Source organism: Notechis scutatus, chromosome 4 (genome assembly GCF_049901735.1).
Source record: "Notechis scutatus isolate UNSWTSFEM ecotype Mainland chromosome 4, rNotScu1.2, whole genome shotgun sequence".
In the NCBI taxonomy this organism is placed as follows: domain Eukaryota; kingdom Metazoa; phylum Chordata; class Lepidosauria; order Squamata; family Elapidae; genus Notechis; species Notechis scutatus.
Window position 1 is genome coordinate 49196711 of NC_142012.1, and position 23419 is coordinate 49220129.

General features: G+C 39.4%; 2 protein-coding genes and 1 long non-coding RNA gene across 5 annotated transcripts in view; 1 reads left to right on the plus strand and 2 right to left on the minus strand.

Annotated features, from left to right (window-relative positions):
• Positions 1-4839, minus strand: part of LAP3 (leucine aminopeptidase 3) — a 36092-nt gene extending 31253 nt beyond the window's left edge. Inside the window, exon 1 of one of the 3 annotated variants that reach the window (XM_026678834.2) lies at positions 4682-4839. In XM_026678834.2, coding sequence (XP_026534619.1) covers positions 4682-4813 — 132 coding nt within the window. In that variant the 5' untranslated portion in view covers positions 4814-4839. Of the gene's footprint in view, positions 1-2988; positions 3164-4273 lie in introns of those variants that run through there. The other 2 variants (XM_026678836.2, XM_087963360.1) reach the window with 2 other exon arrangements.
• Positions 4840-4897: 58 nt separating this feature from the next.
• LOC113419468 (uncharacterized) lies at positions 4898-13294 on the plus strand. Its single transcript, XR_015749261.1, has 3 exons — positions 4898-5013; positions 11494-11611; positions 13160-13294. It is a non-coding gene; the product is annotated as an uncharacterized LOC113419468 (long non-coding RNA).
• CLRN2 (clarin 2) lies at positions 12972-22659 on the minus strand. The gene is made up of 3 exons (XM_026678838.2): positions 22269-22659; positions 19333-19512; positions 12972-13371 (listed from the first exon to the last, which is right to left on the minus strand). Exons 1-3 carry the CDS (start codon positions 22519-22521, stop codon positions 13106-13108), a joined length of 699 nt encoding a protein of 232 aa, XP_026534623.1. The 5' UTR covers positions 22522-22659; the 3' UTR covers positions 12972-13105.
• Between the last annotated feature and the right edge of the window lie 760 nt (positions 22660-23419).

Consider the following 23419-nt stretch of genomic DNA (forward strand, 5'->3'; position numbering starts at 1 on the left):
CACTGTCTTAGAATTTTAAAAGAGCTAATTTTGACAAACTCAGAAGTTTGGGAAGGATCCATCCCATGGATGAAAATCTTAAAGGGGAAGCCAATTCAAGAAGCTTGGGAAATTCTGAAAAATTCTGAAAAATATGATTATAAAAGCCCAGTCCAGCTCAATATCACTGAAAAAGAAAAACAAGAAATCCAAGAGGAAACCACTATGGTTGCACAAAGAACTCTTACACAAACTGAAAGGAAAAAAAAGGATAGGTGCAAAAAAATGGAAAGAGGGACATATAACTAAGGCAGAATACCAACAAATAGCCCGAACCTGCAAAAATGAATAGGAAAGCTAAGGCTCAAAACAAAATAAGACTTTCAACAAATATCAAAAATAGTAAAAAAATATTTCAACACATTAAAAAACAAGACAAAAGTCAAATAAACAATTAGTCCACTAATAGGAGATGATGGCAAGGAAGCAATGAACAGTAGAGAGAAAACAGAACTGTTTATTTAACTCATTCTTTGCACCTGTCTTCATGCACAAAGATAATAGAACCCAACTTACCAAAAACAGAACTGTAAAAGATAGAATAGGAATGCAAATTAAAAGAAGCAAAACTAAGATAAGAGCTCTAGACAAATTCAAATCACCGGATCCTGATGTATTACATCCCAGAATTCTGAGGGAACTGGCAGATGTGATCCCTAACCTACTGGTCCATATCTTTTAAAGTTCTTGGAGTACCAGGGAACTACCTGAGGACTAGAAAAGAGCTGATGTGGTTCCCATCTTTAAAAAAGGAGAGAGAAAAACAAATCCAGGAAACTACAGACCAATCAGTCTGACATGAATACCTAGGAAGATATTGGAAAAGATAATCAAGCAACAAATCTGCCAACACCTAGAAGCAAACGAAGTTATAACCAGAAGCCAACATGGCTTTGTCAAGAACAGATCATGTAAAAGTAATCTTATTTCATTCTTTGACCAAATGACTAAGTTAGTTAAATTAAATCTATTTTTATATTAACAACCGGTACAAAAATGTCACACTAAAGAAATTCTGTGATATGGATTTACAGACATTATTCATTAACTGAATACCCTTCTATTACCTCCATGAGTTTTGTTCATTTATACTAGTTGCAGTCTTCATACTACCCTAAGCTTGTATAAACAAGGCATTGCAAACCTTAGCAAATCAAATCCTGTGGGCTGAACAGATATCCAAACTTTCTACTCATTGTAGCAGGAGATTTTAATAGTGCTAATCTAAGCCAGGAGCTGCCAAAATACACTCAGCATGTCAGCTGTCTCACTAGAAGCAAGAATATTTTAGACCACTGCTAGTCAACATTAAAAAAAATGCCTATTGTTCTCTACCAAAAGCGGCTTTGGGACACTCTGATCACTGTATTATTTACCTGGTACCTGTTTATAGATGAAGACTAAACATCATAAAACCGATAGTTAAAACAGTGAAATCTTGGAGTGAAGAGGCAAAGTTAAAGCTACAAGCTTGCCTCGACTACAGACTGAAGCATTTTTGAAGCTGCCCGAGATGATGTGTGACGTATGTATGCTGACTAAAACCTTACTATAGTAATAATAAACTTTTCACAGCTAAGCTTAAACCAGGGGTCGCCAACCTTTTGGACCTAAGAGACCATCAAACTCATAATTTTAAATCCCAGGGACCACTAACTGGTTCTGTGGGTATGGTCTAATTTGTGGATGTGGCTTGATGGTCATGTGACTGGCTGGGCATGGCTTGTATGTTATAATTATATTATTATTATTATTATTATTATTATTATTATTATTATTATTATTATTATTATTATTATAGATATTTATATAAATATTGATTTTTTTATTAAAAAAGAGCAACTTTTACCGAAAACCAGGCAAAGCAGGCAGGAAGATTGAGTTGCTCACAGAATCATTCAGTGATCTATCTATCTGCCATCGGCTAGCTCAGTCTATCACATAAAATTTGCTTGCCATGAATCTGCACTGAATAATAGAAACTTCAGTACTAAGGGAAGTTTGGCTGTGCTTAAAAGCAGAGCCAAAGATCTAAAGACTAGCTAGAAAGCAAGAAATCCAACCATTTCCTGCTTTCCAGCTAATCTAAATCTCCCGGCACAGCCGAACAGATGATGGTCGGAAAAAGGAAAAATAGTAATTTAGCAGGCAAGTTTGCCGGGTAAGGAGTGAGTGGGCAGGGTTTCCGCGGGCCATGTGGGCGGCACAGCCTTGTGTTTCTGCTCAGCCTGGATTAATTGCTTTCAGGGGGATTTCTCTGCGGCCCAAAATTTTCTCCTGGCCCACCAGTCGGCCGCAGCCCACTGGTTGGTGACCGCTGGCTTAAACAACTATGTCATGCCAAAGAAGAAGCCTACAGGAAAGGAGATAGAATGCTCTACAATCAGGCCAGAAATGTATTAGCAAGGGAAGTCAGGGCAGTAAAGAGAAGCTACTCTGAAAAGCTGAGGAATCAGCTCTCAACAAATGAACCAGCAAATGTGTGAAAAAGCCTGAAAAATATCACTGGCTACAGCAGATCTCCCTCTCTTGCTGAAGGGATAAACTGAATGTGTTCTACTTGTTGGAAAGCTCAAAAAATGTGGAATAGACAACACTACCACCACATGGATTTCAAACTGGCTGCCAAACTGCACTCCACGTGTAGTCTTTAATGTAACTACATCTACATGGAGGGAAGCAAGCAGTAAAGTACCCAAGGTTCTGTCTTAGGCCCAGTACTCTTCAATATCTTCATAAACAATTTATGAGGAAATAGAAAGGAAACTCATCAAATTTGTAGATGATACCAAGCTGTCAGGTATAACCAACACTCCAGAACATAGGCTCATCATCCAGATGGATCTTGAAAAACCTAAACAAACTAGACCACAACCTACTTCTTGATAAAGTAAAAAACTTGGGATAGATAGCTTCACCACCAGATAGATTTGTAACTGGCTGACAAACAGTAATCAACATGTAGTCCTTAATGGGATTAAATTCACATGGAGAGAGGTGGACAGTGAGGTACTCCGTTTTAGGCCCAATATTCTTAAATATTTTCATACATGATCTAGATGAGGGAATAGAAGGGAAACTCATATTTGCAGATGACAGTAAGCTAGAAGGAATGGCCAATATCCCAGAAGACAGCCTCAAGATCCAGAAGAATATTGACAGACATGAATACTGGGCCCCATACAACAAAATGAAATTCAGTGTGGATAAAACAGTATGGATAAGATTTTACACTGAGACAAGAAAAACAAAATGTATAGGTATAGACTGAGTAAAATGTGGCTCAATGCCAGTAACTGTGAGAGGGATCATGGAATTCTAGTAGACACTTAAATATGAGCCATCAGTGTGTGGCTGCAGCCAAAAAACCAATGCAATCCTAGGCTAAAATAATATAGGGATAGAATCAAGATCATGTGAAGTATTAGTACCACTTTACAAAGCCTTAGTAAGACCACACTTAGAATATACTGCATTTTTGGCCAATTTTGGCCACCACAATATAAAAAAAACATGTTGTGACCAGGGAAAGAGTACAGAGAAGAGCAACAGGAATGATTAGTGGGCTGGAGGTTAAAACATATGAAGATTGGTTGCAGGAATTGGGTATAGTGAAAAGGACTAGGGGAGACATGATAGCAGTATTCCAGTATTTGAGAAGGTGCCACAAAGAGGAGGGGGTCAATTTATTTCCCAAAGCCAGAAGGCAAGACAAGAAACAATGGAGGGAAACTTATTAAGTAGAGAAGCAACCTAGAACTAAAGAGAAATTTCCTAGGTGAGAACAATTAACCAGTGGAACGCCTTGCCTTCAGAAGTTGTGGGTGCCCCATCCCTGGAGGCTTTTCAGAAGAGACCGTCACTGGACAGTCACTTGTATGAAATGATATGGGTCTCCTGCTCTGTCAGTGGGTTGGACTAAATGTCCTCCAAGGACCCTTCCAACTCTGTTCTTCTATGTTATATCAACAAGGCAAGGCAGGTTTAAATAACTTCAGCGAATTCTCGGTTCATGTTATAGTTGAGAGATATTGAAAGCTGAAACCGCGGGGGCTTTAAGCCATTCCTTCCAGGGGGAACAGATTTCCACGGAATTATAAATAGACATATAACATGACAAATAAAACATTCCTAACATTACAAATAAAACATTCAATTTTCTTGGAAGCAGGAAATTACTAAGCAACTGAAGGGATCCAGAAAGGGTTTCTGCGTCCCTTCGGAAGACACCAACCCGTGTCATGATCGTGGGTAACCAAGCTCCACTTAGGGGCGTCTTTTTTTCCTACAAAAAACAAAAACCCCAGATCCGGGGAGTTGCTGCAGCAGGGGGGTCGCGATCTCCAGCCAGAGGGCTTGATCTTGGGACAGTATCACCGGCAAATGCGAACCACCCTGGCCACCTTCTCTCGTTAGTTCCCCAGCCAGCCAGCTAGCCAGCCAAGCACTCCAACTGCTGGGGCGGCTGAGCCCCCAGCTGAGATGCGAGGGTCAGAGGAGCCAGAGAAGGGCAGGGACAGGCTGCGCGGGACGCAGCGCCTCGGAGCATCTGCCGCCCGGAAGCTCCACGAAGCACCGCGAGGGCTTGACGCCTGACTCTCGCTCAGATTCCCAGAGCCCGGGCGGCGCGCTCGAACCCTACCTGCCGGGCGGCGGCGGCGGCGGCGGTGGCTTGCGCGCCGGTAGCCATAGAGGCGGAGAGGAGGAGAAGGGAGCGCGGAGGATGGGCGACCAATCGGCACCGGACTCTCGCCAACAGCAGCCGCAGAAGCATGGTCGCCGCCCACGGCCTGGGGGACGATGGGAACGGGGCGGGGGAGAGCGCAGGGGCCGGGCGGAAGGCGACACTCTATGGGAGGAGGGGTGGAGGGGTGAGCCATGGTGGGTAGAGCCGCGGGCCTCTTTCATTCAACAGCCTCGCTTCCTCTGCTCTGCTTGGGAGGCCCTGCGCTTGCTGATCAATGCATAAACAAAGTAATAATCCCAGGCGGCTGGGCAGATCTCAGATCCCCGACTTCCGCTTCTCTCTGTGAATTAGGGGGTCCCCAGGCGGCCAACCCCCCCCCCCCGGCCTCTTGCACCCGAGTCCACCAGGAAGTCCACCCCGTTGGATGTAAGATTCTGGTCCGCGTGGGATGGAAAGAGACCTGGATACCCTGACCCTGGAGGGAAAATCTGTCCAGCCTGTGAATGGGGAGCTATTTGGGTTTCTTCTCCAAAACCAACTCCTTTTTTTTCTTTCTTTTTCTTATATGTATCCATAACTATGTTTTTACTTGTACCTATTATCTTGTAAGCAATTGACAAACCAAATAAATAAAATAAATAAACTCAAAAAGAGAAATTAAAAAAAAACACTCCTGAGCTCCAGCCCACAGCCAGGTTCGGAAGTGCTCTACCAACCAGGAGACCCTGAGTTTTAGTCCTATCTTAGGTGCTAAGCCAGCAGAGCCACGTTAGTCAATACCCCCTTTCTCAGCAGTCAAGGGCCACCTTTTTTTTTTTTTTGTAAAAAAAAAAAACTGCAAGAAAACTGCAGATCCTTGTTTTTAAAATTACCTGTCAAAAGCAGACACAAAAGTCCAGCTAGAGTCTCTTCTTTGCATTTACAGTCCTTCCTCTTGTCAAGCAAAATAGCCTTGCTGTTATGACAAGTTTGGCATTAAATCTCCCCTCAATTTCTCTGGGACAAACAGGCCCATCTGCTTCTTGGGATTTGAGTCCAGCTTGTTTGCCATAACCTTCCCTCTTCTGGCTTCTTGTGCATCTCCCTCCAGTATGTGACTCCTATCACAGGCCTGGACTAAATATGGTTTAGTTGATGCAGAACAGGATAAGAGTTGTTGGAAGTAATGTCCATCTGGTTCAGTTCCAAGCTGGGAGAAAGACACTGGAAACATGGAGGCTGATTGGAAAGAGGGTCCATTTATTGATGAACAGAGCCACATGTTTGTAGTTCTGGTGGAGCTGACCACATGGAGTGAGGATTATTTATACCTTCTCTTTGGCTTTGCACTTGAACTTCCTGTTCATGTGCAAGAACATGTATTCTATTGGCTGTTGTCAGACTCCCATGGAGCCAGTACAAATCCTAGGAGTTTGTGTGAGCTAAGTTTGGTTGAACTGCTGGAGAGGGTGCAACTGAGATGATGCAATGAAGGGGCCTTGGCCAATTCCTATTGTGGCTGAGGGCTAATCCTAAATTTGTTGAATCTTGGGTGAGGGTATTTACTTATGAATGGAGCTGGCTATCTCCTTATCTCTTAAGTACTGACATCTGCTGTGAGCTATTAAGGAAGGTGGGAGCTGCTTTCCAAGAGCATGTGTCTCCAATTTTCATTGAGGAAAATATAATAGTCTGCCTTTTAGTTCGTGAGTGCTAACTTTCTGCAGAGTCATGATCTCTTTTGACTTGGACGGGACTGACTTTAACAAAAATTAAACTTTATTAAATATTAAAAAGAAAAATATGCACAATGTCATATACAACATTTCGTTACAAATGAAACCAATATATAAATACAAATAATTGGCATAAAACATATATATCTTATCAGCTAAGACGGTGTAGTCCTTTATTGAATAATTTTACTAATACTCGCTTTCTATTTTTGGTATGTGTTCTTAGTTTAACTACTTCATGTTTCAAATCCTTATCTTTTAATTTCCTGTTTTTTCTTCTTCATCCAATTATACCATTTTTCCCAAACTGTAATATACTTCGAGTCTACCTCATCCCTAAGTTTTTGTGTGAGTAGGTCCATTTCAGCGCAGTCGAGAACTTTCTGTATTATTAAATTATTTGTTGGCATTTGATCACCCTTCCAACATTGTGCCAACGCAATTCTTGAAGCCGTGATTATATGGAGAATTAAATATTTTATTTCTTTTGGATAGTCCCCTTTTAACATTCCCAACAAAAATATTTCAGCCTTAAATTCCAATTGTATGTTTGTAATTTCTTTCATCGACATTCTAATTTTTTTCCAATACTTTTTACTTTTGGGGCAAAGCTACCAAGCATGAAAAAAGGTACCTCTCATTTGTTTGCATTTCCAACAAATCGGATTTAAATTTGGGTACATATTCGCTAACCTTGAAGGTGTCAGATACCACCGATAACACATTTTGTATTGGTTTTCTTTATAAACAACTGATTTTGTTACTTTGTAATTTTGTTTCCAGACTTTTTCCCAATCTTCTAAATTAATGTTGTGCCCTACATTCCTTGCCCATGCGATCATTGGGCCTTTAACTATTTCTTCTGCCATTTCAAATTCTAGTAGATAATTATACATTTTAGAAATTAGCTTTTCATCTGTCCCTTCTAGTATTTTATCTAATTGGTTCGGTTTTGTCTCAATTCCGATTTCTTCTATATCTTTTTTGTATCTCATTTTGAGTTGTAAATATGGCCACCATTCTATTTTCATCCCTTGTTCTCTAAGTTCTTGGTTCATCTTTAATTCTCCTTGGGAATTTAGGACATCATAATATCTAATCACTTCCAATTCCTAAGGCATTGGGGTGGATCAGTGCCTCCATGATGGAAACCCATCCTGGAATCTTCATATAGTGTTTATGTTTGATCTCTTTCCACACTTTTAATAATGAACTTCGAATTACATGGCTATTAAAAAGTGTATATCTCTTATTTCCAGGTTTCCACATGAAGGCATGCCACCACACCTCTAGATCATGTCGTTCTAGGGTTAAAATTCTTTTATTTCTTAAATTGGCCCATTCTTTAATCCATGTTAAAATTACTGCTTTATAATATAATTCCCAGGCAGGTAGTCCAAATCCACCTCTACATCTATTATCTTGTAATGAGCTAAGTTTTATTTTCACTTTTTTCCCTGACCAAATAAATTTCATAGTAATTTTGTTTAATTCATTAAAAACATTTTTATCTAATTTAATTGGAATGGTTTGGAATAAAAATAGTATTCTTGGTAAGATGTTCATTTTAATAGTAGCGATTCCCCCTAACATTGATAATTGTAATCCCCCCCCCCCATTTTTCTAAATCCTTTTTTATTTCTGTTACCAGTTTTACATAATTATCTTCTTTTGTTTTATTTTTTTATTTTTATTGGTTTTTAAAACAAACATAAACAAACAAAACATAAAAACATCAGGCCACCTTCCATATATGTACATACAGTGTGCCGGTTGGTTTACAGATTGTTTTGTGCTTCTATTTCGTAGTCTTCAATTACAATTACATTGTATATAATCTTGTATTTTCAATCCAATATTAAATACATTGGTATCATTATTAATCAATCATTTGACTATACTTTTATTCATTCATGCTTTAGGAAATAATCATATTTTACTTAATTTGTTTTGTGACAATTCATATTATCATCCCAAATCATTTTGTAGATATAATAAGAAAAGAATACATATTTATATATTTAGTATTTTCTAAAAGTCTACATATTTCGTTACTATACTTTATTGTCTAACCATTGATAGAAAAGATCCCAAATTTTATAAAATTATTTATCCCAATAAAAATATCTCTGGTTTCAAGTCTATATGGTTTTTTGTCATTTTTTCCAACCACATGTAGATTTTAGTCCAGTATTTTTTAGCATCCGCACAAGTCCACCACATATGGTAATATGAGCCAGGTGTCTCATGACATTTTCAACATTTTTCAGATTTATTCTTGAACATTCTTGCTTTTCTTGTTGGGGAAAAATGCCACCTGTAAAACATCTTATACAAATTTTGTTTATATGCTGTTGACATTGTCATTTTATAATTTTGAGACCACAATTTTTGCCATTTCTCTAGATCAATCCCATATCCAAAATTCTTCCCCCAAGCAATCATAGTTTCTTTAACTTGTCCTTCTTCTAGTTTAATTTCTAATAAATATCCATACAATTTTTTAATCATCTTTTTATCAGTACCTGTCAAAATCTTATCTAAATCAGTCAGTTTATCATAGAAACCTTCTGTTTTAAAATCTTTATCATACCTTGAATATATTTGCGCATATGAAAACCAATTCATCTTTATACCTTGTTCCTCTAGTTTTTGTATAGATTTAAGTTCACCCTTTTCATTCAATATTTCACCATATCTAATTGTTTGTTCCTTTTTGTATATTATAGGATAAGAAAACGCTTCAATAGTCAATAGCCAGACTGGAATTTTCAAATAACATTGTCTTTTAATCTTCTCCCAGTTTAACCACAGAGACTCCCATATATAATGTCTTCTAAAGTACCCCTGTGTTTTAGTTCCTAGTTTATACCATAGAAAAGCATGCCACCCCAACAACAGATCATGTCCTTCTAAGGTCAACAATCTAGTATTTCTTAATGTTATCCATTCCTTAACCCACATCAAATTTGTAGCTTGGTAATATAACTCCCAATTAGGCAAACCAAATCCTCCTCTTATTCTAGCATCTTGCAAAAGTTCTAACTTTATTCTTGCTTTCTTACCTTGCCATATAAATTTCAACACAATTTTATTGAAATCTTCAAAATAGTCTTTTCCAAGCCTAATTGGAATTGTTTGAAACAAATATAAAATTCTGGGTAATATATTCATCTTGATTGTTGATATTCTCCCTATCAATGACAGTTGTAAATTTTCCCGTTTCGCCAAATCTAGCGCTATCTGCTGTTTAAGTTTGATATAATTATTTTCTTTTAGTGTACTGCATCTTGCTGTCAAGTATATCCCCAAGTACTTGATCTTATTCGTGATCTGAATTTTCAATAGGTCTGCCAGTTCTTCCTTTTGTCTTGATAGCATATTCTTTGAAAGATCTTTGTCTTATCTTTATTTATTTTCAAACCAGCCACCTTTCCATATTTCTCTATCTTTTCTATCAATTTTGATGCTGTTTCTAGTGGGTCTTCTAAAATAAAAACCAGATCATCTGCAAATGCTTGCAGCTTAAATTCTTCCTTTTTAATTTTCATCCCTTTTATATTCTTTTCATCTCTAATATTTCTATTTAGCACTTCCAAAGTTAGTAGGTGTGAGAGTAGGCGTGCTTTTATATGTTTTTGGGGCTTTGTGATTGAGATGCCTATTCCTGTACAAGAATATGTCATTTAATATTTTAATGGCCATTGCCAGATTCCTATGGGGTCATTCATATAGGGGTGATGACTGGCTCTACAAGCAAAAGGGGAAATGCAAATCTTAGGTGTTTTGTTTGTCTGAGTTAATCATGTCAGCTTTGGCCCCTTGCCTATTGTGTTGCTCATTTGGAATTTCTGGCTGCTCCTTGCTTATTAATAGACTGGCTCAGCTTTCTGAATGGATATTAAATATCCACTCCTAAAAACTAGCTTCTTCAAGTTTCTGCTTGAGGTTGTTTTCCTATAGCAGGGGCTGCTTTCTGCCTTTAAGATGTCTTTTCTCTTCTCCTTCAGGGGAAATATTCTATTCTGCCTCTTTTTAATATTAAGAATAAAGAATACTTTATTCTGGGGAGAAGAGCCTTCCTATAGTAGCATTTAGAAGTGATCTTCCTTCCCAATTGGTGATTTTGCTTAGAACTGCAAAGCATCCGGTGTTCCTTCCAGCAATCTATTCCAGTGAGTTCCAAACAACAAACTTATAATAAATTATATATAAATTGCTGAATCTATTAATAGGTCTCAAAAGTTCATGTTCATATACAAAGAGATTTCATTTGGTTGGGATGCCAACATTTCATTGGCTGCATGATCTTTAGCAGATATCAAGAGTTTCCCCTTGAAGACTTGAGAAGTATACAGCTGGAGAAACTCACACATGTTGTTTTGAGAAAGATGAGGAGCTTCCCTTTGATGGGTTGTCCCTAAGCATAACCAGGCCAGCCCGAAGTACAATTACAAATGTCTGTCTGGATTGATGGAATTACAAAAACGTTGGGTACGGGATTCAATCAACCTCTCAACCTTTCTCAAGACAGAATGTTACATTATGTTCTCTTCCTTTTTCATTACAGAACAGCTTTGTTTTGTGATTTGAGATGTTATAATTTGAGGAGGGCAGGCCAGCTCTTCATGGACTGGAATACCTGCCAATCTCAGACTTGTGGCTCCTGGATTCTCTTCAATTCCTTAAAACTACAGTCTCCCAATACAATCAATGATAACAGCATCTTTGTTATTCTCATATTTTGGACAACAGAATACATAAGTGACTATATTGTTATCTGACATTGTGCCATCAAATTGGTGTCAACTCTTAGGGACCACATAGATCTTCTCCAGGACACTCTCCAACCTGGTCTTTCAGATCTTCCAATGATATATCCATAGTTGCTGCTGGATGTTGTATTCTCTTTCCTTCCACCTTTCCCAGAAACTATGTCTTCACATAAGGTCTTTTAAGTAAAATCATTTGAGCCTGGTCACTTTTTGTCTTGGGTTGTTTTGTTTGATGATCTTTTTTATTTGTTTTCTTGATTATCCATTGTATTCTCAGGTGTCTTCTCCTAAACGAAGTTCAAAAAGATCAATGCTCTTCCTGTCCTGTTGCTCAAGACCACTTCCAAAGAGCATGACAGGCAAAACTATGGATTGCACAATTCTGATACTTGCAGGTACAGACAAATTGTATAATCTGAATATGTTACTTACAAATATCTGATTTCCCAGTTTAGAATTATTCAAGGCAGTGCCTTTATTAAAGTATTTCCCTGCCTCATCCATTGAATTTTGAAGAATCTCAAGTCTGAGGCTCTTCCCTTGGACACACACAGTCCTATCTTATTCTTTCTAAATCATTCAAGAGAGAAATAGCAATCATTTTGTTTTGTCACTAGTTTTATTTATGCATATCTCATCTGGTGCATTTGTCAGTTTTAGGTGGCTTTGATAGACATAGATGGAAAACCTGGACGTTTTTGTGTTGTGGTTTTTCCTTTTTGGCATTCCATTTATCTGAGAAGTTTGAGTTAAATTACAAAATGCTAAGGATATTGTGACTGGGTAATTATCTTCAAGGCTCAGTAAGAATGAGCTAGTGATATAAAATAAAATTGAATACAATAATAAATAAAAATAAAAGGAGACATAGAGAAAGTGATTTGTGCCACCAGTTCATCAGCACCATTTTCCTTTGATTCTGAAGAGAAGGATTAAATGCTTAGTGCCTTATGGGTGACATCATTGAAATAACAGCAGCATTTGAGAGGTGGTCAAAATCTGATAGATGGCAAGCAAGACTTGGGTCACAATGCCACAATTTCCATTTTGAAGATTTGGACCTTCAATCCACAAATTCCCATGGAGTCCCATAATTCCCTGAGAGCTCATAATAGTTCCATGATTCCATTTCCTTGCACAATAGGATAGGGAATGCCATCTGATAATTTTTCCAGAAAAGCATTAGTGCACTTCTTGTAATCTCAGCTATGAATTGTATGCATGTTAGGGCAAAGTTTTTGTGATGCTTGGCTGGGAAAGCAAATACCTTAGCCCCTCCCCCCCTCCCCCCGAAGAGACAGCCAAAAACCATAATAGGAAATGAGTTTTCGTCTAATTTTTTGTTATTCTTCAAAAAAGGTAAAGTTCCTTTAATCTTTAGTAAAGGTTTATGGTATCTTGCCAAGAGTAACATATCTGAGTATGAATTAATACACTTCAGAAATAATTATGTGGCAGGAGGAAAAGTTCTCCTTAGTTCCTCACCTTTAAAGATACAGTGATACAGACCTTTTTAGCTTCTGAGGTACTTAACAAAGGCTAATGATATACTGAATTAGTTTTCATGAAACAAAGGTATCCATTTTCCAATGCACAATGTTGGGGCAAAGATAGTGTAAATTTCTCCTTTGGAAGATCTGTGGATGACACCTTATAACCAGCAGGAAAAGATGAAGGGCTCCTAAAGTTTTGGACACTATGAGGGAGACACAATCCTCTTCCAGAGTATGGACACAGCAGATTTCAGCATTTGATGACATCAACCTGTTTGTGATACTAATTTCCCCCCTTTTAGATCCAGAAATGCTACTTGATGTCAGTGGCTTTAAAGTATGCAAATGATCAAAGGATCATGGAAGTTCAGAAGAGGCAAATGGCAAACAAAGGACTTAGTACATGATATCTTCTGCTGTAACATTTGCTTCTTCTATCTTTGTTCTCAGAGTTGGGAAGCGAATTGTGCTGAGGGCAACGATGACCACATTCAGCCCGTTGATTGTTGCACTTGCTACACAAAGCCAGAAAGAAGGCATATATTCTTCTTCCAGGATGAGAAATTGGAAGCCATTTTCCTGAAAATTGGCAATTCTTTCTGTAAGTCGATGCAGTTTGACATCTGCCACAAAAGCGGTCACAGCCAGTGTGGTACATCCGCCTAGAAATAAATGTTTAAAAAAAAGTCATTTATGCACATGCCCTACAGAGCAGATGACTCTCATTTCCAGCTGATCCTGGAGTTGTTCTTATTTGAGTTGTTGACTAGCCAAGGATTGCACCTAACTTTTTAAGAGATGCCAAAGATACAGAGAGCAAGATACTGATGCAAAATGAAGGACACCTCATTCCATAACTCTTGGGTTTTGGAGAAATTAAACTATCCCTTTTGAGCTGAGGGAGTTCAACAGTCATAAGTGTCAGAGGGGCCAGAGGCTCATTTTGCTTTTTATACCCAAAAAGCGCCTTGCAAATATCTCCAGTGGCACAAAGATTTCCTTCCAAAAATACACGAAACTCACAGATTTTATCTCACTGGAAAGGCACAAACCAACCGGTTTCACCTTAGCTGAGATATTGAGCTGTAAGTTGTTTCTATTTTCCATAGATTGTCCTTAATATACAATGTACCTGTGTTTTCCTGAAAATAAGACCCAGTCTTATATTTTTGCCTTCAAAAGAGGCGTTAGGGCTTATTTGGGGGGATGTCTTATTTTTTTTCACATAGAGGTGGTGAACAGAGGAGCTGACAGGAGTGGGAGCACTGCTTCTGTTCCATCATTGTTATTCTTTCTTCTAATGTTGCTTTAATAGCAATGATGGAACTAACAGGAGCAATTAAAAGACAAAAGAATGACAAAACCCCAGGGCTGGATGGTTTAGTTTAGTTTAGTTTATTGTCATTGCACCTCATACAATGAAATTAAATACCATCTTCAGTGTACATTATGACTATGAAAATAAATACAAACACATATCCTTCACATTCTATACACTGAATTTAAATCCTCTAATCTACCACACAGAGTTGTATAAAACTTTACAGGACTTGTTAAGCAACCCAGTGTTGGAAGTATTTAATGAATTATTGATGGAGGTGAAAGTACCAAATTCTTGGATGGAAGCATATATTACTCTCATATCGAAACAAGACTCAGATCTGAAATAGATAAAAAATTACAGGCTGATATTCCTATTGAATGTGGACTATAAAATATTTGCTTCAATAATAGCAGAATGACTAAAGAGATTTTTAAACCAATTTAGTTCAGATCAAAATGGGTTTTTACCAAAGAGAAAAATAAAAGACAATATGATAATAATTTTGAACACTTTGGAATACTATGAAGCACGCTCAGAGAAGCAAATGGTGTTGATTTTTCTAGATGCACAGAAGGCATTTGATAATGTGAACTCACAATTTATGTTAGCAGAATTGAAAGCAATGAACTTTGGAGAGAGATTTATTATGATGATCAAAGCAATATATTGTAAACAAACTGCAAGGGTGATGGTAAAGGGGGATATGACTGAAAAGGTTAATATTAAGGGAACAAGACAAGGATGCCCCTTGTCACCATTATTATTTGTATTGACACTAGAAGTATTAAATAGAAATATTAGACAAGATGAGGAGATAAAAGGTATGGAGGTAAAAAAAGAAAAAATATAAATTACAGGCATTGGCAAACGATTTAGTTTTTATTCTAGAAGACCCTCTAGAAACAGGACCTAAGCTAATAAAAAATAGAGTATGGTGAAGTGGCAGGATTGCAAACAGAGAAAAAAACTAAGATCTTAGTGAAAAATGTCACAGAGAAACAGAAAAAAGAGATAACGAAGAGATTAGATATCCAGATCACTAAGAAAGTAAAATATTTAGGGATTCAATTAACAGCAAGAAGTGCAACAATTAAAGAAGATAATTACTATAAACTGAAACAGCAAATTAAGGTAAATCTGGAAAAATGGAAAAACTTGCAATTATTGTTAATATGGAGAATAGCAACAGGGAGAATAGCAATATTAAAATGAATATATTGCAACAATTAAAATGAATATATATTATACCTATTTCAAACAATTCCAATGAAATTGGAGAAAAAAATATTTTGAAGATCTTAATAAAATCATATTAAAATATATCTGGTAAGGGAAAAAAAAGCAAGAATAAACTTAAAAATACTATGGGACAAAAGAACCAGAGGAGGGTTTGGATTACCCAATTGGGAATTATACTACCAGGTCGGAGTTAACATGGATGAGAGAATGGATTGTATTGAGGAACATAAGATTACTGACTCTGGAGGGGCATGATTTGCAATTGGGTTGGTATGCATTTCTATGGTATGGGAAAAGTCAGGTACACAGTTACTTTCAAACACATTATATAAGAAATGCTTTATACTGTTAATATGGAAGAAAATTAAAGACCAGCACTGTTTGAAGATTCCAGTTTGGCTTTCGACAATGGAAGCACTTATTCATCCAAATATTATTAATATGGGAAATATTGTTTGATACAAAGATATTTTGAATGAAAAGGGTGAGTTCAAAACTAAACAAGAATTAAATGAACAAGGGATTGACATGGTTTGGTATTCATATATGCAAATTCAGTCTAGATATGAACAAGATGTTAAACTAGATGGTTTCTATAAAGAACTGGGTAAAATATTAACAAGAACAGAAGAAAGATTGATAAAAAATTGTACAGTTATCTATTGGGTGTTAAATTGGAAGAAGAATAAGTGAAGGAGACAATGATACCATGGGCAAATTTTTTTGGTTACACTATAGAATTTGATAAATGGTAGAAATTGTGGGATAGAAACTATAAACTAACAATGTCAACTGCATACAACCTGTATAAGATGTTTTATTGATGGCATTTTATTCTGGCAAGACTGGCAAGGATGTTTAAAGATAAATCAGCTAAATGCTGGAAATGTTACCAGATACCAGGAACATATATGTGGTGAATATGTGTAGAAGCTAGAAGATATTGGACATGCTTGAAAAAGATGATACAGCAACATATTGATTTAAAACCTGAAATATTTCTGTTGGGGATTATACCTGAAAATTATAGTAAAGAGAATGTATATTTAATTATTCATATACTAACTGCAGCTAGAATTGTATCTGCACAAAATTGGAAAAGTGAAGAGATTCCGAATGAAGACAATGTGATTAGAAAAATACTAGACTGTGCAGAAATGAATAGGTTAACATTAGCAATCCAAGAGAAGGAACAAGCGGAATATTATATGATATGGGGTTCATTTTATCAATGGTTGAAAAATAAATATGGAAGTTAAAAACTAAAGAAGACAGTACAAAATAGTAAACACATAGTAAGAATTTAAAATGTTAAGATGGGGAATGTTAGAAGAATTAGATATATGATGTAGATTAGTACCATGGAAGACATCCTGGCATGTTTTGGAAGGGAGATAAAAATAAATCCTGCAGTCTCTCACCATTGCTATGCAAACCCCAGAACGGGCAATAACAGCTGTGCCTTCTCCCTTCCAAAATACATTGGGATGTGATCTGAATAAGACCCAGCTTGACCTGCTATTGAAATGCCTCCCAGCTCTTTACCAAAGGGACAGTGTCTCTTCTCTACATTTTGCTGCCTTCAGCGTGCAAGATGCAGCAGGTAAATCCTGCTTTTCATTTTCGATGCGCTCCCTGCTCGCCACAAGTGGGACCGCTGTGAGAAGCTCTGGCAGCAGGCAGAGGCACAGCGCTGCCCACTCTATCCAGTTGCTGCTGCAAGCACATTTTGGGAAACAGCCAGGAAGTGTTTCAATACTGGTAGTAGGTCAAGCCAGATCTTTTTCAGATCACATCCTGGCATGTTTTGGAAGGGAAGAGATGTAGCTGCTATTGTATTGCCTGGGATGTGTTCTGAATAACACCCGGCTAACCTGCTACCATATTGAAACACTTCCCAAAAGGGGAGGGAACAAATAGGAAGGGTGCCCAGACTTGTGGTGCTTTGTTTTGATTCAGGTGCTGCTGCTGACTTGGAAGGGGCAGCGTTTACATTTTCACACCATGTCTCCTGAGAGGTGGTGTGGAGAGGTGGGCGAGTTACTCATCCTTACCTGCGTGGCTTGTCCCTTTCTTTTCTGCTTCAGCCTAACCTAGCCTGTCATCTCCCTCAGAGAAGGGAGGCCAGGTTCAAAGGGGATGGGAGGGTCGGGACCAATCTGCAAGAAACAGACCTCGAGCGACCTTATCCCTTTCCATCCTTCTCCTTCCCCTTGCTTCTGAGGTGAGGGATGAAAAGCCCCATCATTCCCAGCCTCCAACCCATTGTCTGTCTTTGCAGAGTGTGCAGTGGAGCTGGAGGACCAGATTGAATGGCAGGAACTGAGCGTGAAGGGGCTGTGGCATGGTGCCACCCCTGCCTCACCATCTGCCTTGTCTCATTTTGCACAGCAACAGGTGGAGGCAAAGGCACAGGGCAGTGGGGGAGTCATGTGATATGGCCTAACGACACACTATGGCCACCTGCCGCATTGCAGCCGCGGGCAAGCAAAGATGGAGAGAGTGGACAGGCGGTTGCACAGCGTATCCGGCGGGCCAGATCATGTGCCTCCACCTGCACTTCTGCTGGTGCCACCACTGTTGTCAGCCCCGGATACATCTTGATTCAGATTTGGGGTTGCCACAAGGGAGGAGGGTAAGTATGGCAATGAGAGAGAAGTGAGAAGGGAGGATAGCCACAACAACATCCTTTTCCAGAGCTCAAGGTCGAGTGGCTAGAGTTTGGAAGGGAATGACTGGATTTGGTGGGAGTTCAGAATGGAGGTGGATTGGAGAGTGTGACTTGAGGGTCATCAGTAAGGGGTTGGGTGTGAGTTTTAGTGTAGCAGGGGAAAATGCGGGAATTCAGATTTGGGGTTTCCCCAGATGTGCCAATATGACTTCTCTAATAAACTCTTACTTGGATGGACTTTGTCTCTAAGTGCTGAATTTGGGATGGAGAGTTGGTTGGAATGCTGACAGCTGTGAGCCTAGGGAAGTGGTGGGATGAGAATGGCACCATTCTGCGGTCTCTCCCATGTGCTCTCATCCCCCACCTTCCAACCTCATCCTCCAGCTCTGCTGCACAATCTGGAAGCAAAGTCAGATGGTGGGATGGATCACGTGCCTGCCCCCCATGCCTCTGCCTGTGCCTGCTGCTTGGAGGGCTTGGGCTGTGCAGGCTACAGCTGGTTCCGGACACCATCGGATTCCACATGCATGCTCTCCGCCTTCTATGCTGGCTACGCTCATCCACCACTGATGAGGCTCTGAACTAGGGCTTATTTTTGGGATAGAGCTTACGTTGCAAGCAGCATGAAAAATCATGCTAGGGTTATTTTGGGGGTGGGTCTTATTTTCGGGGAAACACAGTATGTACAATTGGGATCAAAACTTTCATTGCTAAGCCATGCAGTCATTAAATATGTCACACCTGATTTTATAATATTTTTGCCATGGTTGTTAAGGAAGTCACTATGGTTATTAAGCAAATCCAGCTGCCCTTATTGACCTTACTTGTCAGAAGTCCCCTATGATGGCAATCATGTGATCCTGGGACACTGCAACCACTGAAAATACATGCCAGTTGCAAGTGCTTCAATTTTATAGTTGCCAGTGAGAGAAGCTTCTAGTGGACCTGCAGTTGTTCACCAAAAGTATTCATTATTAAAGTCCTCAAATCAAACTCCAGCGATATTTTTATTAGGCCAGATTTGGAAAATTACAACAACAAAATTTTTAAAAAATTGCAATCTTTCTAATGTCCAGATATGCAAGCTAGAAAAGGGTGAGATTGGAGAAAAGTGGGTGGCTGAAATTCAGCCTCAAATAATGAGGTTAGGAGAAGTATTTGCAGGGTGTGATCAGAAAAGTCAAGATGGCAGCACAGTGGTGTGATTGATGTACATATAAACACGTGAGGCTCCAATTACAGTGTTGTGGCTGCCTTTTTCTGACCATACCTTGTGGACAGCCCTGATGGCCAAAATTTGTGGACTGTGGAAGGAGACCTCAGACTCTCACATTACACTTTCCTACAATTTCAGTATTGTTGCTGTGAAGAAAGAAAAGTTCATTATACCTGCCACCAAGTTCCACAAAGCTACTCCTGCAGGTCCTTCAATGGCCCGAAAAGGGACTTTTAGGAGGTTCAAGAAGCAGAATCCGCAGCTGACCAGAGCAAAGGAAAATGCCACCGACAAGGAGAGGATAATTGTCACATGGAGCATCGTGTTCACCTTTTTCACCAGGTATGGAAACACTGACGAGGAAAAAGCAGACTCCAGAAAGATTGGGGAGGTAAACAGATCCCACAAATAAACAAAACCACAGAAAATGGGGCAGAGATTGTCAGACTTTCTGTTTGGATTCAATGCAGATTTTTATTACTTTTGCCTGAAATCATGTGCACACCCATATACAGTTGGTATCAGGGAACATAGAACATAAAATAATAGTATTGGAAGGGACCTTAGAGGTTTTGTACTCTAACCCTTTGCTCAAGCAGGAGGTCCTATACCATGCTGGACAAATCTTTCTCCAGTCCCTTATTGAAAACCTCCAGTGATGAAGGCAAGTCTGAAGGCAAGTCATTCCATTGATTAATTGTTCTCACTCTCAGTAAATTTCTCCTTAGTTCCAGATTGATCTCTCTTTGATAAGCTTCTATCCTTCTTGTCTTGCCCTCAGATGCTTTGGAGAACAGGTTGTCCACCTCTTCGCGAGAGTATCTCAAAAATTGGAAGACTGCTATCATGTCACCCCTAGTCCTTTTCTTCATTAGACTAGACATAACCAGCTCCTGCAACCATTCATCATAGGATTCATCCTACAGCCCCCTAATCATCTTGGTTGCTCTTTTCTGCACTCTTTTTAGAGTCTCCTCATCTTTTGTTATCCTGACGACCAAAACTTTTTGTATCGTGATGACACGGTACTCCAAATGTGGTCTCACTAGTACAGTTTAAAGCAGTACTAACACTGTACATTATTTTGAAATTATCCCTACGATGATGCAACCTAGGACTGCAGCAGCTTTTGTGGCAGCTGCAGCAGACAATCCAACTCTAAATCTAAATTATGCAAAAGATCTGGTGACAGTTTGGCCTTAGTCATAACAGAGAGGAATGTCTTTGCCTCTAACAAATCTAGTTGCATTATGGATAGTCCTCCACTTGCAACCATTCATTTAGCAACTTTTCAAAATTACAACAGAACTGAAAAAAATAATTTATGACTGGTCCTGACACTTACAACCATTGCAGCATCCCCATGATCATGTGATCAAACTTCGGGTGTTTGGTAATGGGCATGTATTTAAAATGATTGCAACTTCCTTTTTTGGGGGGCGGGGAACAAAATCAGATTTCATTCTTTGATCAAAGTAAAGTTCTGAGCAAGAAATTGCAAGCACATCCACAAGAGACATGCGAGGGAAGTTCTACAAAATAGAAGATCCTGTGTCCTTCTTATATCCACATAACTCTTAGTACTCTAATTCAGTGATCCCCAATCTTTTTGACGCCACGGCCCAGTACCGGCATCAGCTGGGCGCCGCGGCCCGGCCGGCATCAGCTGGGCGCCGCCATCTTTTTGACGAAAAGTGCTTCCAGTGACCTCACCGGAAGCACTTTTTCGTCAAAAAGATGGCGGCGCTAGCGCTCCGGTGAGCTTTTTCGGGTAGAAATGGCTTTCTACCCGGAAAAGCTCATCGACGCTGAGCGCCGCCATCTTTTTGATGAAAAGTGCTTCCGGTGAGCTTTCTACCCGGAAAAGCTCACCGGAAGCACTTTTTACCAAAAAGATGGCGGCGCCCAGCAACCAGCGGCCCGGTAAGACTTGTTCGGACCGGTACCGGTCCGTGGACCGGCGGTTGGGGACCCCTGCTCTAATTCATCTAGTCCAGGTATCTGCAACCTTAAACACTCGAAGAGCCACTTGGGCCCATTTCCCACAGAAAACAAAACACTGGGAGCCACAAAACCTGGGTGGGCGTGGCCAACTCAAAGTCACTCACTCCCATCCAGCCATGCCTACCCAGGTTTTGTGACTCCCCGTGTTTTCTTTTCTATGGGAAACAAGTATCTCCCTCTGTCTTCCTCCCTCTCACCTCTCTGCCTATCTCCCTCTCGCTTATCTCTCTTTCGCTCTCTCATCTCTCTCTTTCTCCCTATCTGCAAATGGTTGCAACTCCCTGAGGTCAAGTAATCGCCCTTTGCACTTTCCCAGCTGGTTTCCAACAAGCAAAGTCAATGGGGGAAGCTGAATTTGCTTGATGACCACGTTTTACTTAACAACTGCAATTATTCACTTAATAACCATGGCAAAAAAGATCTTAAAATTAGGCATGACTCACCTAGCAACTGCTTTGCCTTTCCAAGCAATGGAAATTCCTGTCCCAATTATCATCATAAGTCAAGGACTACCTGTGTTCTATTCTTTGGGTGGGAATAATAATTTAAGTAGAGTTAAGATCTGGTCGGCAAAGATATAGCCAGGGGTGTCCAACCTTGGCAATTTTAAGACTTGTGGACTTCAACTCCCAGAGTTCCTCAGCCAGCTTTGCTGGCTGAGGAACTCTGGGAGTTGAAGTCCACAAGTCTTAAAGTTGCCAAGGTTGGACACCCCTGATATAGACCAACACTAGACCAGCAAAGACATGTTTTCTGTGTCTTTGGTTGCCCTCTAGTGGTCCCTTTGCTTAGTCAACAGAGCAAGTGAATTAGCCCTCTTTGTAATAAGATGCATCATTTTCCACCTGATTAGCTCCAAGAGCTGCCACTTTGGCCAAATTATGTTGAAAAATAAAATTCTTTTTTCAATCCAAACTTCAGAAGAAGAGAATATAGAATAACAAAGTTGGAAGGGACTGTGGAGAGCTCCTAGTCCAAGCAGAACTTCTGTATCCAAAATTTAAAGGCAAATAATGACCTGAATAATCACTAATTATCAAAGAACCTCACTTAAAATATGTTTATTTGCAAATGCAGGAAAAATGGAAACAAAAGAGGTACTTACTTTTGAATCTGGAAGGGCGACCCCCAAGTCCACACTGCCGCATTTTGTGGCCCCCAAAGAGCCCATAGTAAATTTTCCCCATGAATTTGATTAATTCAGGGTCTGTGGCGTTGACCAGCTCAGCACCAGTTTTGCAAAGGATTTTTCCCGTCATCCATTCCTGGCTGCCCATGGCCACGAGGATCAGGATGAAAGAGGCAAAGCTCAGCACAGCACCAAGAGCAAATAAAGCTTTTTGAAAGCAGCTGGACATTTCTAACAGTTGTGGGAATCATATGGTGAGGCCTACCTACAAGGTCTCTTTCTGATCCATGAGTACTAGTCTTTTTCTTTTTTCTTTAAAGAACCTCCAAAAGATTGTTTTTATCTGCAATAATCCAGAAACAGCCAACAGAGCCTTGTAATTCTGCAGAAAGAGGATGCTTGTTGCTAAGAAGACAATCTAGGATCTATTACGTGACTAATGTTTCATTGAAAGGTTCAAATTTCTCCCTGATTTTAAATATTGAAGTGATAGCCAGGTCTGACTTGGAATGTATTTAGCTTCACAGTCTGCTTCGAAGTCTCTTCTGGACATAGAAAGATCAATTTATTAGATTTTGGGACACCAAATCGCTGTTGCCTAGAATTTCTGTTTCTTAAATGTCATCCTGGCCATCTTGCTCAGATGATACTCTGCTTTCCAATACTGAATAATATTTCCAGATGAATAGGCACACCACTAGCACATTTTCAGGCTATGAAAAAAAAAAAAGATACAAATTGATTGCAGCCTGGAGAAACACATGCTTTTCTTGCAACATTCCCAGGATGAAATGTAAAATGACCTCATGAGGCATGAGGTCTCAGTTATGCCAGTTGCAAATGTTTGTTTAATGACCATTGATTTTATTTTATTTATTTATTGGTGGCTGATGGGAGCTTCAATAATCATTTGTGCACAAAAGGAAGAAACAATCTGGCAAAAAAACAACAGGAAGCAGCATTAATTTCTTTATTTGCAAATATAGGGCTTCTAATCAGGGGCTGCCCAAGACAATTTGCTATTTGAGGCATCAGGTTTGTGGGGTCTTTAGTGCCTTCTGAGCTTGGTTGTTTGCTTGCAGACATTTTATTATCCACCTAGATTATCAATGTTCTGACTAACAAAC